Source organism: Panulirus ornatus, chromosome 9, assembly GCF_036320965.1.
Source record: "Panulirus ornatus isolate Po-2019 chromosome 9, ASM3632096v1, whole genome shotgun sequence".
Classification (NCBI taxonomy): domain Eukaryota; kingdom Metazoa; phylum Arthropoda; class Malacostraca; order Decapoda; family Palinuridae; genus Panulirus; species Panulirus ornatus.
In genome coordinates this window covers 27,050,899-27,068,210 of record NC_092232.1, presented here as the reverse complement: position 1 = coordinate 27,068,210, position 17,312 = coordinate 27,050,899, and the positions used below count along the sequence as shown (strand labels likewise).

The 17,312-nt window shown below is 38.9% G+C and overlaps 1 protein-coding gene across 3 annotated transcripts in view; it reads left to right on the top strand.

Moving 5' to 3' along the window:
• The window catches only part of Start1 (Steroidogenic acute regulatory protein-like), a 205,624-nt gene that overhangs the window by 89,396 nt on the left and 98,916 nt on the right, over positions 1-17,312 (top strand). For all 3 annotated transcript variants that reach the window (XM_071664913.1, XM_071664911.1, XM_071664912.1), the window contains 2 exons: positions 1,911-1,964; positions 11,827-11,959. In XM_071664913.1, the coding sequence (XP_071521014.1) occupies positions 1,911-1,964; positions 11,827-11,959 (187 nt within the window). The remainder of the gene's footprint in view (positions 1-1,910; positions 1,965-11,826; positions 11,960-17,312) is intronic.

Here is a 17,312-nt window from a genome sequence, read left to right as displayed (position 1 = left end):
CACATCCATCTATTTCTGTAAGTATGTGTTGCACATTCCTTAAGGCTTGGTGATAGGGGAGAAAGAATACTTCCCACGTATTCCCCACTTGTCGTAGAAGGTGACTAAAGCAGATGGAAGCAGGGGGCTGGAAACCCTCCCCTTGTTGTATTTCAGTTTCTAAAAGTGGAAACAGAAGGAGTCAAGCGGGGAGTGCTCATCCTCCTTGAAGGCTCATAGGCAGTTGTTTGTCTGTTTCCTAGCGCTCCCTTGTTGACTTGGGAAACGGAGATCAAGTATAATGAAATAAAAATGAAAATCATTCTTTAGAGTATACACCCAGTCCACACATTCTATACTACTTTTAAAACCACATTGTTCTTCCCTAGTTTGATATACTCTGTACATTCCTTCAACCACTCAGTTACTGCTTTCTTGTTCTTCCCTAGTTTGATATACTCTGTACATTCCTTCAACCACTCAGTTACTGCTTTCCCATATAACTTGTCAGGTATACTCAGCAAACTCACACATCTCTAGTATGATCCATACTTATGTTGAAAATTCTGATTAACCAGTCAAGAACTCAGTCACCTCCTTTCTTAATAGATTCAAGTGCATTACCATCCACATTTCATCTTCAGTAAGGCTTTCACCTCCTTGTGTTCCTTCACCAAACCACTCTCTTTGACTCCATTGGCTACCCTATCATTAAACACACTTGACAGCCCTTTAAAATACTCATTCCATATCCTCACATCATTACATGTTACTACCTCCTTATGTTTTACTTACTTTTGGCAACTGGTGTATATTCACAGGATAGGCCTTCTGTCAGAATTTTACATCTGCTCAGAAAATGTATGTTGTGCATTCCACTTTTCTTTTAAAAGATCCATAATCCAGTAGTTTTTTATAGTATAGGTTATATCATTTCATTAAAAAGCTTTTGCTTTGCTTGGTGGAATGAATTTTCTCTCATATTTCATACTTAACCTCCTTCCAAAATTCTTATTCTTCCTGAAGTTTACTGATACTCGTTCACCCCAGCTCTCATTTGCCCTCTTTTTCATGCTCTGCATCTTCATCCCAACCTCCATCTCTCTCTTGTATTTCTCACAATCATTTGCATTCCTACCCTGTAAGTATTGCCTACATATCTCCTTTCTCTTTCATTAGTAACTTTACTTTTTCATCCCACCACTCTACCTTTTCTCATCTGCCCATTGTCAACCCACCACTCTACCTTTTCTCATCTGCCCTTTGTCAACCCACCACTCTACCTTTTCTCATCTGCCCACCTCCCACTGTACACATGGCACAAGCATCTCTTGTGCATGCTAGCACTGCTTCCCTGAATGCCTCCCATCCCTCACTCACTCCCAAGCTTTGTTTACTCACACCTTTTGCCATTCTACACTCAGTCTCTCTTGTTATTTCTTCACACAAGTTTCTTTTCCAAGCTCACTTCCACCACTTTCTTCTCACCCGTGATGTTTCCCCATTTCCAAAGATCTCTTCAAATCCTCACCCTTACCTCCTCCGCCAAATTATATGTTATGTAGATAGGAGTGATATGAATGTTGTATAATTATAGTGTCTAGATGAGGCTCAGATGGGCCACTCAGCTGTGAACGAATGTGGATTGCTTGCATAATGCACAAAATAGATGAAATATCTTTCGGAGAGCTTTACATGGATTTTGATATATTAATAATGATCATTTGACTCTGAACAACTGGTTTGGAGTTTATAAAATGGAGGGGATGTAATGGGATGCTGCAGAACTAGGAGGGAAAATTAAAATGTTTTTGTGGCAGATTTACAGGGTTATAGTTATTTTGTTCAACAGAGTTTTTAAACATTTGATGATACAGTTAGTGAAATTCATGAATGAAATTTAAGATTGTAAGCTCTTATTTATATTTCAGATAACCACTGCTGGAAGCTGTGGGTTCTTTATCTGCAAGAGTTTAATGTATAAGGTATTATTATTATTATGTTTTGTTATTGGAAACTTTCTTAGATGTAAGGAAATGGATATTTGATTGGCTTGAATTCTTACTTTAGCAAAGTGGAAGGTCCTCAAAATGCTTTTATGATGTATTTCATTCTAATAGACTGAATATCAAATTAGAATATCCAGCATCCTTAGCAGCTTTTACTTCCTTTTGGCAACTAGTTGATATTCATAGGATAGGCTCACTGTCAGAATTTTACATCTACTCAAAAAGTTTACATTGTGCATGCTATTTTTCTGTTAAAGTCCATATTCCAGTAGTTTTTGACAGTATAAGTTATATCACTTCACTCAACAGACTTTACATTGAATGAAGATATAAATTTTTTCTTTACTTTCATGAAGGCTCTAACATCCTGCAACTTGTCAGACTTGATCAAGATATTTCCATTTTTTATCCTCAATGAGAGTTTTTATTCACATTAAGACTGTTGAAATTTCATCTGTTCATCTACTCATATTTTACCCTGACAGTCCGTAGATATAACCATTTTGCTTTTGTGTGTTCTACCAGAGATGAGGCTTACTAATGATGCATATTCTCAAGAGCATTTATAAGAGATTAGATTGCTTTGGTCACCCAGTGAAGCTCATTCATCAAAAAAATGTTTGTTTAGATTCATGCAGAAAACTCATGTAGTGATCAGGCACACAATTTTTACCTTGCATCATTTTTTTAAAGATTACTGTTATTTGTTATTCTCACCATAGTTCTTTCACCTGAATTCTGCCTTTTCTGGTGCTTCCATTTTTTTCTCCTTTTTCTTTTTATACCATATGTGTCCTTGCTAAGGAAACCCATTTCTCTTCACATCTATATTTTCATACAAGCTGATAGCAAAGGCAGCAGTTATACTATAGACCAGCTCTTTTGACATTTGATTTTCATTGAGTCTTTTGATTCCTTGTTGATTAGCACTGTCACTGTGGTTGGGGTATACAAATTAAAATTTTCCATTTTTAATGAGACACTGAATAGAGTACATCCCCCTAATTACTAAAATTTAGAATTCTTTAAACCTACATCTGAACACGTACTGTTTGAACTTAATTTGAATATGGGTTGGGTCGTCTGGTCACATCACTTAAAAGATGCTGAAAACATATATAAATGACTTATATGGTTGTAAGTTATTTACATGAGAATATTTATGACATCAAGCTTGTCAAAAATATTTATAACATCATTACACTGAAAGAGTGCACCTCTGACCTTGCACGTGTATTTGCTTGTCTGTTTCGTTTCTGTTTAGAAACCAGAACTTTCCCTTTTCCTTGGAAGCATTTGTTGGTACATCCCATTGCTAAGAAGGATGACACTTTTGACCCCACTAGAAACTTTTTCTTTAAAATCTACCATTTCCAAAATCTTTGAATCCCTTCTCAACTCCCATCTCCTCAGACATCTTGAACCTTGAAATTTTCTCTATGGCAAGTATAAAGTGAGAAAGTAAGACAGTTGAGTTGAAGAATTGTGTGAAATCTTTTGCATAATGTTGAATAGGGTTAAAAGTTGGAGACAGATCATGTTTGAAGAGCAGACATAGTATAAGGAACGGGACAAAGCCCTCAGGGATGCCAGGTTGAAAGAATGCAAGGAATTTGCTTCATCAGTAACTAACACGATGAGCAAATGAAGAGGAAGTAATGCATTAGGGAACAAAGGAAGCAGAGAGGGGAAAGAAAAGAACTTTTAGTAAGTAAAGATTTGTGCTATACTTTGTCAAATGCTTAGAGATGTTGAGGACTGCAACAAAACATTAACCAAATTTCCTAACCCAAGGATGGGTTACATGGAAGAGATCACCTGCTGACCTTTCACTCAAAAGCCATACTGGTGATCTAAAAGAAGGGAATAGGATCCTTAATGTAAAAGCCATACTGGTGATCTAAAGAAGGGAATAGGATCCTTAATGTGAAAGGAACACCAAGATGAGGAGATTTTCAAAAACTTTATAGAGGTAGTAGAAGTGAAAGCACTGGGGTGATAGGAGGGTTAGAATGATCTCTTCCAGGTGATGGGCTGGACCAAGTCATACTTCTAAAAAGAAGGGAAGGTTTTGTTTTCAGACAGAGATGAAAGAGGTAAATAAGAATTGGACCTAGCTCAGAGGCACATTTATTTTATCGTGTGTAAAGGTGTGCCATCTAGCCCATGTGTCTCGCCCACCTGTAGCAGGAAGAGAACTTGGATGAATCTGAACAAGAAAAATTTAAGAGAGGACATTGGTCCAGTAGGAGTTATGGGAGGAGGATGAGATATGGAATCACCTGAAGAGGAGTTAGAGGATGATAAGATGGTGAATGGAGAGTAAGCTACAGGGCATAGATAGATTGATGTCAGAAGTGGTGAGGAAAGTATGACTAAACAGTTGCTGGAGAGACTTATGGTGAAGGACCTTGGAGATTTGGTGATTGAGAAAGAAGTCAAGTCAGCACACTTTCTTTTTGTTAAAGATTTCTTGATTACAAATGACAACTTTACAGTGATTCATAGTAGTCATAAAGTAGGGATGAAAATCAAAAGAATGGAATGATTTCATGGTCATATATGCTTTGTCCGAGATGTGACAAGCATCATGTGATTTAGGGATAATTGTTTATTAGAAGAAAGTTCATAGGGTCCCATGCAAGCTGAGATGACTTGACTTTATATAAGTACAGTCAAAAGCAGTATGGCCAGTTAAACATTAGTGGTCAAAGGAAAGTTGGTGTAAAAGCTATGTTTAGAGAAAGTGCTGTACAGTCCACCCTTCTAAGAAAGCAGGAAAGGTGATAGAATGTAGTAGATTATGTTTTCTTCATTTCAGTTTGAGTCGTAGACTTATGCTCAGTAACCCCTTCACATGATGGTTGAAAACTTTTCCTTTTGGAATTAAAAGGAATGTGAAGTAGACAGAAGCCTCATTTATTTGCTCATTTACAGTTTTACCCTCTGGCTTTTTGGATTGACAGCATTTGAGGGCATTTTTTTCCATTGGGGCATAGCTCAAGTGCCATCATTTTCATTCAAACAATGAGCCACTTTTATGGAGTGTGCCTGAACTTTTACTGAATATATAGCTATAGAATATACTGTACATATAATATTTCATGAAAATATTCTGTTGTTGATGCTATGATTATGCTTTTATTATATCGTGCTGCAGTTTTGAAGGTGTTTGGGTACCATTTATCCATAATCATTTGTGATATTTAACACATTTTTATAGGAAAATTATATTTTCCATCATCCAGTAATGTTTTCTGGGGTTTTCAGTGTCATATATGAAAACTTCATGGTCTTTTCATATTTATAAAAGTGTTGAAAAAGATAAAGTAGCAATTTCCATTTCTTTAATGATTAAATATGACATCATTGGGAGCCGTTTATGGCATCCAAATACACAACCAAGAGTTAAACCATGGCACCTCAACTAGAGCTCTGTGAAAAATATATATTTTATACACATTATCTGGTTGAGACTTTAGAAATGTTTAGTGTTATAATGGTAGTGAAGCTCTTAGCTTGCAAAATGTTATAAGGAACTTTCAGATTTTTTGACATTGTTCGTTGGCTTCATTACCAGTTTGAGCATTTCTAAAGAATGAGTTAGAAAATATTAAGACCTTATAATGGAAGGGTTTTTAAATGCATAAGAAATAAAAAAAGATTCATTTTTGAATTATAACTGATTTGAATGCCAAGCCCTTTTTTACCCCTTTCATTTTCAGACACAGTGGCTTGGGATTTTAGACATGCAGACTGATTGTTAGGGCAAATTTCCAGTAAAGATTTTTCAAGAAAATCAAGAGTATTTTTGAGTGTCACCACAATAGAGGAACTTAGGTGTAACACCTTGTTTCATTCTTGTACTTTTCCAGTGACTGTGACACCATGGATTTAATTTTTTACATTATTCTCTGTTGCTACTTGGTATTCCTTTTGTACTACTCAAGAGTTTCAGGTTTATCACATTTACACCTGACTCATCATTGCACTAGAAAACTGCAGTGTGTCTGAAAGAGTTAAGCAGTTGCTTGACCATCAGGTTCCTCATGCACTTAGCACTCTTTTACTTCAGTTTTCTCAGTGTTTTATACATATATTTTTAAATATATCTGGATCTGGAGAAGACATATAATAGGAGAGATAGGTAGTATGTTTGAGGAAAGGAACCTGGATCTTTAGGCTCTGAGTGAACGAAGCTCAAGGGTAAAGGGGAAGAGTGGTTTGGGAATGTCTTGTGAGTAAAGTCAGGGGTTAGTGAGACGACAAGAACAAGGTAAAAAGTAGCACTACTCCTGAAACAGGAGTGGTGGGAGTATGTGATAGAGTGTAAGAAAGCAAACTCTAGATTGATATGGGTAAAACTGAAAGTGGATGGAGAGAGATGGGTGATTATTGGTGCATATGCACCTGGGCATGAGAAGAAAGATCATGAGAGGCAAGTGTTTTGGGAGCAGCTGAGTGAGTGTGTTAGTAGTTTTGATGCACGAGACTGAATTATAGTGATGGGTGATTTGAATGCAAAGGTGAGTAATGTAGCAGTTGAGGGAATAATTGGTATACATGGGGTGTTCAGTGTTGTAAATGGAAATGGTTAAGAGCTTGTAGGTTTATGTGCTGAAAAAGGACTAGTGATTGGGAATATCTGGTTTAAAAAGAGAGATATACATAAGTATACATATGTGAGTAGGAGAGATGGCCAGAGAGCATTATTGGATTACGTGTTAATTGATAGGCATGCGAAAGAGAGACTTTTGGATGTTAATGTGCTGAGAGGTGCAACTAGAGGAATGTCTGATCATTATCTTGTGGAGGCGAAAGTAAAGATTTGTAGGGGTTTTCAGAAAAGAAGAGTGAATGTTGGGGTGAAGAGAGTGGTGAGAGTAAGTGAGCTTGGGAAGGAGACTTGTGTGAGGAAGTACCAGGAGAGACTGAGTACAGAATGAAAAAAGGTGAGAACAAAGGACATAGGGAGAGTGGGGGAGGAATGGGATGTATTTAGGGAATCAGTGATGGCTTGCGCAAAAGATGTTTGAGGCATGAGAAGCGTGGTAGGTGGGCAGATTAGAAAAGGTAGTGAGTGGTGGGATGAAGAAGTAAGATTCGTAGTGAAAGAGAAGAGAGAGGCATTTGGATGATTCTTGCAGGGAAATGATGCAAATTACTGGGAGATGTATAAGAAAAAGAGGCAGGAGGTCAAGAGAAAGGTGCAAGAGGTGAAAAATGGCAAATGAGAGTTGGAGAGAGAGCATATCATTAAATTCTAGGGAGAATAAAAAGATGTTTTGGAAGGAGGTAAACAAAGTGCGAAAGACAAGAGAACAAATGGGAACATCACTGAAGGGGGCAAATGGGGAGGTGATAACAAGCAGTGGTGATGTGAGAAGATGGAGTGAGTATTTTGAAGGTTTGTTGAATGTGTTTGATGATAGAGTGGCAGATATAGGGTTTTTTGGTCGAGGTGGTGTGCAAAGTGAGAGGGTTAGGGAGAATGATTTGGTAAACAGAGAAGAGGAAATAAAAGCTTTGCGGAAGATGAAAGCCAGCAAGGCAGTGGGTTTGGATGGTATTGCAGTGGAATTTATTAAAAAGGGGTTGACTGTATTGTTGACTGGTTGGTAAGGTTATTTGATGTATGTATTACTCATGGTGAGGTGCCTGAGGATTGATGGAATGCTTGCATGGTGCCTTTGTACAAAGGCAAAGGTGATAAAGGTGAGTGCTCAAATTACAGAGGTATAAGTTTGTTGAGTATTCCTGGGAAATATATGGGAGGGTAGATTGAGAGGGTGAAAGCATGTACAGAGCATCAGATTTGGGAAGAGTAGTGTGGTTTCAGCAGTGGTAGAGGATGTGTGGATCAGGTGTTTGCTTTGAAGAATGTATGCGAGAAATACTTAGAAGAGCAAATGGATTTGTATGTAGCATTTATGGATCTGGAGAAGGCATATGATAGAGATGCTCTGTGGAAGGTATTAAGAATATATGGTATTGGAGGCAAGTTCTTGGAAGCAGTGAAAAGTTTTTATCGAGGATGTAAGGCATGTGTATGTGTAGGAAGAGAGGAAAGTGATTGGTTCTCAGTGAATGTTGGTTTGCGGCATGGGTGCATGATGTCTCCATGGTTGCTTAATTTGCTTATGGATGGGGTTGTTTGGGAGGTGAATGCAAGAGTTTTGGAGAGAGGGGCAAGTATGCAGTCTGTTGTGGATGAGAGAGCTTGGGAAGTGAGTCAGTTGTTGTTCGCTGATGATACAGCGCTGGTGACTGATTCATGTGAGAAACTGCAGAAGGTGGTGACTGAGTTTGGTAAAGTGTGTGAAAGAAGAAAGTTAAGAGTAAATGTGAATAAGAGCAAGGTTATTAGGTACAGTAGGGTTGAGGGTCAAGTCAATTGGGAGGTAAGTTTGAATGGAGAAAAACTGGAGGAAGTAAAGTGTTTTAAATATCTGGGAGTGGATCTGGCAGCGGATGGAACCATGGAAGCGGAAGTGAATCATAGGGTGGGGGAGGGGGCGAAAATCCTGGGAGCCTTGAAGAATGTGTGGAAGTCGAGAACATTATCTCGGAAAGCAAAAATGGGTATGTGTGATGGAATAGTGGTTCCAACAAAGTTGTATGGTTGCGAGGCGTGGGCTATGGATAGAGTTGTGCGCAGGAGGGTGGATGTGCTGGAAATGAGATGTTTGAGGACAATGTGTGGTGTGAGGTGGTTTGATCGAGTAAGTAATGTAAGGGTAAGAGAGATGTGTGGAAATAAAAAGAGCGTGGTTGAGAGAGCAGAAGAGGGTGTTTTGAAATGGTTCGGTCAGATGGAGAGAATGAGTGAGGAAAGATTGACCAAGAGGATATATGTGTCGGAGGTGGAGGGAACGAGGAGAAGTGGGAGACCAAATTGGAGGTGGAAAGATTGAGTGAAAAAGATTTTGAGTGATCGGGGCCTGAACATGCAGGAGGGTGAAAGGCGGGCAAGGAATAGAGTGAATTGGATCGATGTGGTATACCGGGGTTGACATGCTGTCAGTGGATTGAATCAGGGCATGTGAAGCGTCTGGGGTCAACCATGGAGAGTTGTGTGGGGCCTGGATGTGGAAAGGGAGCTGTGGTTTCCGGCATTATTGCATGACAGCTAGAGACTGAGTGTGAACGAATGGGGCCTTTGTTGTCTTTTCCTAGCGCTACGTCGCACACATGAGGGGGGAGGGGGATGGTATTCCATGTGTGGCGAGGTGGCGATGGGAATGAATGAAGGCAGACAGTGTGAATTGTGTGCATGGGTATATATGTATGTGTCTGTGTGTGTATATATATGTGTACATTGAGATGTATAGGTATGTATATTTGCGTGTGTGGACGTGTATGTATATACATTATGTATGGGGGTGGGTTTGGCCATTTCTTTTGTCTGGGTCCTTGCGCTACCTCACAAATGCGGGAGACAGCGACAAAGCAAAAAAAAAAGAAAAAAAAAAAGAATATATGTATATATATATATATATATATATTTTTTTTTTTTTTTTTTTAAATTTCCCAAAAGAAGGAACAGAGGGGGCCAGTTGAGGATATTCCAAAAAAGGCCCAGTCCTCTGTTCTTAGCGCTACCTCGCTAACGCGGGAAATGGCGAATAGTTTAAAAGAAAAGATATATATATATATATATTTTCTGTCTGTCATACTATTCGCCATTTCCCGCATTAGCGAGGTAGCGTTGAGAACAGAGGACTGGGCCCTTGAGGGAATATCCTCACCTGGGCCCCTTCTCTGTTCCCTCTTTTGGAAAATTAAAAAAAAAAAGTGAGAGGGGAGGATTTCCAGCCCCCCGCCCCCTCCCCTTTTAGTCGCCTTCTACGACACGCAGGGAATACGTGGGAAGTATTCTTTCTCCCCTATCCCCAGGGATAATATATATATATATATATATATATATATATATATATATATATATATATATATATATATATATATATATATATATATATATATTTTTCTTTCTTTCAAACTATTCGCCATTTCCCACATTAGCGAGGTAGCGTTTAGAACAGAGAACTGGGCCTTTGAGGGAATATCCTCACCTGGCCCCCTTCTCTGTTCCTTCTTTTGGAAAATTAAAAAAAATAATGAGAGGGGAGGATTTCCAGCCCCCCGCTTCCTCCCCTTTTAGTTGCCTTCTACGACACGCAGGGAATACATGGGAAGTATTCTTTCTCCCCTATCCCCTGGGACAAATATATATATACGTTGAAATGTATAGGTATGTATATGTGTGTGTGTAGACATTTATGATATACATGTGTATGTGGGTGGGTGGGGCCATTATTTCGTCTGTTTCCTTGCGCTACCTCGCTAACACGGGAGACAGCAACAAAGCATGATAAAAAAAGATATATAATTTCTCTTTTTTTATATAATCTCTCTTTTTAAACCAGATTGCATGGTGCAGTCATGGACAGAATTTAACATCAAGGCTGGGCCTTAATTGAAGTATAGTGAATTTAATGAAAGAGAAAAAGAAGGGACAAATGAAAGTATTTATGAATGTTAAAGGATGTGAAAACCCTGTCTTATTATGTGCTGGGTCAAGGTTTTTGGGAAAAACATGAAAGGGTAGAGAGTTCCAAAGCTTTGTGATGTAGGAAAAAAAAATAGTTTTCAAAATGGTTTACCTTTAAGTTGCTGAAGACCACAGTAATCATATGATGCAACATCTTGTTGAGTGCTGTGTGATTTCGTTAGTTGTGGGACCACTTATGCAGCTAGCTCTTGGGGGCAAAGTGGGTCAAGTATTAAAGGTAACCTGGGAGTGTATATAAGTTGGACATCTTTCAACTCAACTTTGTTATGTAAGTATGCAGAGCTAGAACCAAACCACCCTAGATGTGAAAGCAGTATTCCATACAAGGATGGATCAGTCCTTTGTATAAATGGAGCAGCTATTTGGAAGAAAAGAAATTTCAAAATCTAAATAGGTTTCCAAGTTTCTTAGAGGCAGACGTAGTTATTTCTGTCATGTGGGGTTTCCAAGGTAGAGTGGATGTTACAAAATATCAAGTATGTTCGCTGAGTGAAGGGGTGGAGTTACAGAGCCATCAAAGGAGGGAGGAAAGTTGTGAGGAATTTTCATTAGAAAGTTGGGTTCTTGAGGCATTATACGTAACCAGATTTCATCTGAGTCTGAGTTTATTGAGGAAGTTGCGTTGAGATGAGATACAGATTGAGTGAGAAAAGATGGAGCAGAATTGAAGGATGTGGAGGAATGCAGTGTTGAGTAGTCAGCATATTTGTGCATTTGGTTATTTGTGGAAGAAAGAAAATCATTGATGGAAAGGAGAAAAAGTTGAGGAAATGGCAAAATCTTGAGGGACATTACTGTTGATGGATAAAGGGGAAGAAATTGATCCGTCAACACCCACAGAAATAGACTGGCCAGAGAGGAAGCTAGATATGATGGAGCAAGGTGCGGGAGGGAAACCAAAGGAGGGGAATGTAGAGATGAAACCCAAATGCCACACCCTGTCAAAAGCTTTGGATATGTCAAGGGCAACTACACAGTATTCTCAAGTACCTAACATTTTTGTAATATCACTCCAATATTTATAGTCTTATTTCTTTCACTATTCAACATAGCTTTTAAACCCCCAAAAAACTTTTCCAGTATATTAATTGTTTTCAAAAGGTTGAATGAACAGTATACTGTACCCATCTTTGGTGGACTTGGTAGACAGGAGTTGGTGTTTTCATCAGCTTAATGCAGTGAAGAGCCTATAATTTTAGCTGAGTTTTATGGTGATGTGGAGAGATGTACTGGTTATGTATCGATATAATTTTTCTTTTGATACAGTGGAGCTACCAAACAAGTTATCCATTTGAAGTGACTCTAGTTCTCCTCTCGTTCTTCATTGCTTGGATTGAGGCTTGGTTTGTAGATTTCCGTGTGTTACCACAAGAAGCAAGAGCCAAGTCAATCCTTGAGGGTAGGAATTCCATATACTTTATTATGTTTTATTGTCTTTATTTAATGTGTATGTGATTTCTTATGCATGGAATTGATTATTGGTGCCTGGGGAACAGAAATTGGGGGGTGTTGCAACAATTGCCTATCTCTGAATGTGGGTGTTGCGACAATTGCGTATCTATGAATGTGGGCGTTGAGACAATTAAGCGTATACTGCGCAGTGGCAGTATTGTAACCAGTGAGGTAGGTGCTGCTGCTACTGTGAAAAGTGAGGCTTAGAATTGGGAAAAGTAGTTAAGTTTCATTACCTCAATGGGATACTCTAGTTTTACTTGAGTATCCAAGTCTCACCCCACCTTCTCATGGTGACTTCATTAGTACACTCCTCTGGGGTGGAACTAAAGGGAGAGGCATTGTGGAGCTCTATCAGGACAATCCTTTTAAATTTAGACAAACACCTGAGGTGTGCTGTCACTTTTTAGTTTTCTGACAATTTTAGAGCCTCAGTGCTTCTGGAAGTACTGTGTTGGAGTTGCCGTCTGCTAGTGACCTGTTTAGGGTGAGGCATTAAATCTAAGAAGTGGCACTGGAGTGTACCAACTATGCCAAGGATTAAAATAGATGAGCAATTAAGGGTGATACCGCTGAATATGAATGGAATGACTGGTGAGAGGTAAAGGAGGGAGCTTGTGGAGAGGTTCAAAAGTTTTAGCTTGGATGTGCTAGGGATTGGGAAAACCCATACCCTTGGGAAGGTTTTTGTCATGAAAATGGAAATGATGAATGCAAGTTAAGGGAGAGCATGGAAGGAGGTGTAGCATAAACTGGAGTGAGTGAAAATTGTTTGAGAAAAAGGAAAGAAGAATGTGTAGTTCTGCTATCACTAAGAGTATGAGAGAGTGTTACAGAGCATGGATGTAATGGATCAAGAATAGTGTGGGTGAAAGGAAAGATTGGGATTGTGAGGTATGCATAGGAATGTGTATATGTGCCCTGGAATATGAAGACAACAAGAGGTAAGGATGAAATGAAGCTTTTCTGCAGAACTTTGAATGACTGTATAAACAGTTTTGAGAATGAGAGAAACATTGTATTATTGGGCGATATGAATGCAAAAGTGGGATGTTATGAAATTGGTGAGATAGTAAATGGAGAGTGCCTGGAGTAAATGAGAATGCAAGTTATCTTGTAGATATTTATGTTGAGAGGGTTTTATTCCTTGCAGACACCTTTCTTCAGCACAAGATGATCCATAGGTATACATGGATGAGGAATGATGGAAGAGAAGAGCAACAGGCTTTGATTGACTATGTGGCAGCGGATGAAAGGTAGAGAGTTGTGAGAGGATTCGTTGGAGAGTGACCAATTTGCAGTTCTTATGGGGATGAGGACCAGGGAGAAGTGGAGGTATGGTGTAAGGAAGAATGAGAGGTAAAAGTATTGGCAAGTTGGAAGATGAATCAGAAAAAATGCGGGGAGGAGTATGAAAGGAAGGTAATTGAAAACATAGATTGAAGTGCAGTGAATGTAGGGATGCAGTTGTGTGAATGAGGTGTTTAATTAAAAATGTTTAGAGAAATACTATTTAAGGTTGTAGAATTAGTATTTGGATACAAGGTCATGAGATAATGGAGTAAAAAGGGCAGTGCATGGCAGACACAAGAAATTAGAAATGCTGTGGAAGAGAAGAAAAGTGCATATGGTAGATTGCTCAATAGAAATGTACTAGTGGAAGTTCAGCAGAGGAGGAGGGAAGAATATGAAACATGTAAGCAGAATGTTAAGAGGCTGATAGAAGAAAGCAAAGAAAGGGCAGATGAAAATTTTGTAAGGAAGTTAAGTGAAAAGTTTTGGTATAATGAGAAACTATACTGGAAGGAGGTGAAAAAGGAAAGAGGTGGATGTAATAGTGGAAATGTTATTGAGAGAAGTAAGGAAGGGGAGTTGCTGAATCAAAAGGAGGAAGTGAAAGGAAGATGGAAAGAGTATTTTGAAGAACTGATGAATGCGGGAGAAGGAGAGGCAGCAGTTGTTCCCAGCATGGTTATGGAGGATGGAAGAAAGAGGATACAAATGCAAGGGCCTTTAGCAAAAAGGGACGTTAGAAAGGCAATAATGAGGCTGAAGGTAGGAAAGGCACCTGGATTGGATGGGATGATGGCAGTAATGCTGAAGTATGTAGGAGGACGTGAAACAGAGTGGATGTATCTGATGTAATTTACTTTGGAAACAGAAGGATGTGTTTGAGGATTGGGTGAAAGTTGTTATTGTTCCTTTATTCAAATGAAAATGTGCTAAGGATGTATGTGGCAATTATAGGGGAATAAATCTGTAAGTGTACTAGGAAAAGTGCATGCAAGAATGTTAATTGATAGAGTGATGGAAGTGACTGAATGCAGAATAAATGAAGAGCAAAAGGGTTTTAGGAAAGTTAGGGGATGTGTGGATGAGATTTTTGTAGTAAAGATGAATGTGGAAAAGTATTTAGCGAAAGTTAAGAAGTTGCATGCAGGTTTTATGGATCTGGAGAAAGTGTATAACAGAGTCGAGTGGAATGCTTAATTGGATGTATTATGGATATATGGTCTAGGGGGACAACTGTTGGATGGCATGAAAGCCTTATGTGGAGGAGTGAATGCATGTGTGAGATTTGATGGAGAGTTGAGTGAAAGTTTTGGGATATATGTAGGTGTGAGGCAGGTCTGTGTAATGTCAGTGTGGCCTTTTAATGTACATGTATGTAGTGATAAGAGAGATGAAAACAAAAATAGGGAAAAGTGTTGCAGAGTTAGAGTATGGCAATGAGATATGTGGATAGTGGCAAGCCTGCTTACGCATGATACTGTGTTGTTTGCTGAGTGTGAAGAGGAGTTGCAGAGGGTTGTAAATGTGCTTTATGATGTGTGTAAGTGTTGATGATTGAAGGTAAATGCATGTAAAAGTAAAGTAATGGTGTATGAAAGGAAACAGAGTGAAAGTATAGAAGTTGTAAATCCATATAAAGTGATAAAAGAAAGTGTACTAAATTGTGCTGTGGATATGGTGGGGAGAAAGACTGAAGAAGTGAGAGAATTTAAGTACTTCAGAGTTGTCCTAAATAAGTTTGGTGATATGGAAGGAGAGATCAGGGAGAGAGCAGTACAGGGTTGAAGAGTTGTTGGGGTCTTTACTAGAATAATGAAGGGTAGAGGTGTAAGTATGAAAATGAAGAGAGGATTGAGGAACAGCGTAATTCTCTCAACCCTGACCTATGCAGCCAAAACATGGACATGGAATGAGTCACAGAGGTCAAGAATCCAGGCTTTATGACTAGGTGGAATGAAGAAAGAAGTGAAGGGATGTATGAGAGATGTGGTATGTCAGGGAATGCAAAGGGAATGAATTGTGGAGTGGTAGAATTGGTGAAACGTAATACTTTGAGGTGGTTTGGGCTCGTGGAAAGAATGCAAGACTGGTAGTTTACAAGGAGAGTATATGATAGTACAATTAAAGGGGTTGGTGTAAGAGAAAGACTACCTATGACATGGGCAAATAGGATGGAGGAATGCTTTAGGGAGAGAAATGGTATATGCAACATTGGCATGTAAGGGCAGGGATAAATGGAGACTCTTTTGCTGTAGCCACCCCTTGATGGGAGTTACTGGATGGAATGGGTGTCAGAGATACAGATAGATAGTAATTAGAGGAATGAGGAAGCTGATGTAAATGAATTTGGGGGAGAGCTTGTTGAATTGTTTGTTGAGAGATGAGTGGTAATTGGGAATACAGGTACATGATTTAAAATGACATGCATACATGAATTGATATATGTCGGTCAGTAGGATTGGGGTAAGTAGAAATAATTGGATTATTTGCTGACTAATAGTTGTGCAGGAAGAAATTGTTAGATATGAATGTGCCAAGAGGTGCATCAAGTGGAATGTCTGATCATATCATGTTGGAGTGGAGTGTAGTAGTTGGTGGCAGGTTTAGGAAAAGAGGACATATATGTGTTAAAGAAGTTGTGAAAGTCGCTAAGCCTGAAAATGTAGCATGTGAGTGGCGATGCCCACCCCACTCATCCCAGGGACTGTAATCCCCATCACACTGACACACACACACACACACACACACACACACACACACACACACACACACACACACACACTAAAAAAAATCATACCCAAGTGCACACTCTTGGGGTCCCCTCAGTATGCATACAAGTTTCAAGTTTCAGTTATTATCATCATGGAGCTGTTGTTGTGTTGACAAACACACATAGGTTATTTCATTAGTGTAGGTGACAGCTAGAGACTGAATATGTGTAAAGGAGGTCATTGGCGTGAGAGGTAATTAGGTAGTAGGAAAGAGTTGTTATAAATGATGAAACTTAAGTTTTGGTCCCCAGCCTGGCATTTCTGGGACAGGTAAATGCTGACATGAAGATGATACAGATGGAAGAATAATTTCTTTAGCTGTGGCAGTTTATCCATGTGACTTGCTTTATTGCTGGTGTAGGCCTTAACATTTTATATTATTAGTTAAAAGTATTCAGTGTAACAGTCTCACAAATGGAAACTGGAGAAATATATCTGAATTTTGATCCAAGCATGATCATTTTCAAATCTTTCTGAAAAGGTGGAGTTTTGAAGTTGCAACTTGGTAATTTTATTGATCATTTTATATGTGACTGAGAAAAATGGATAAGAAATCGATATGTGATCAAGGTTGTGCATAGTAATGATGTATATCCTTGAAATCAGGTACAAATGAGAAAACATAAATGGAAACTTTTAGATTATGATAATGCAACACTAGAATGTAATTTCCCTCCACCTTTACCGCAGAATGTATTATCTCAGATCTTCTACTGTTCATGACTCATGCAATAGGTTACCAGTTTCAGAAATTATATGAAATATGTTATTTATTATGTTTGAGTTTTGTTCTGTGAGAGAGGAATGTGAAAAGTGAGATGAGCAGGGCCCTGGAATTCAGTCACTCACTAGCTAGTAAGATGCTTTGTATGAAACTTTATACAGTATTTATGATGGTGTAAGAAGGTGCATGGTAGTAAGCAGTGTATAACTGAAAGAGCTGACCAGGTTGTTTTGAATAGTTTGGACATATGGAAAGGCTAATTTAAGAGATACATGTGTCAGAAGTCAAGGGAGCAGAGGGGAAGGGAGACTGTGGAGTTGAGTTGAAAGAGGCTGAGGTATCTGGGCCTGAGCCTTCAGTTAGGAGAGAGATGTGCTCAGGATAATGAATTGATGTGGTATAATAGGGGAATGTGTTGTCACTGGGCTGAACCAGGGTATATGGAATGTTCAGGGGAAACAGCAGAATGGTCTGTGGGGCTTGATTGTGGATGGTGAACTGTGGTTTCAGTG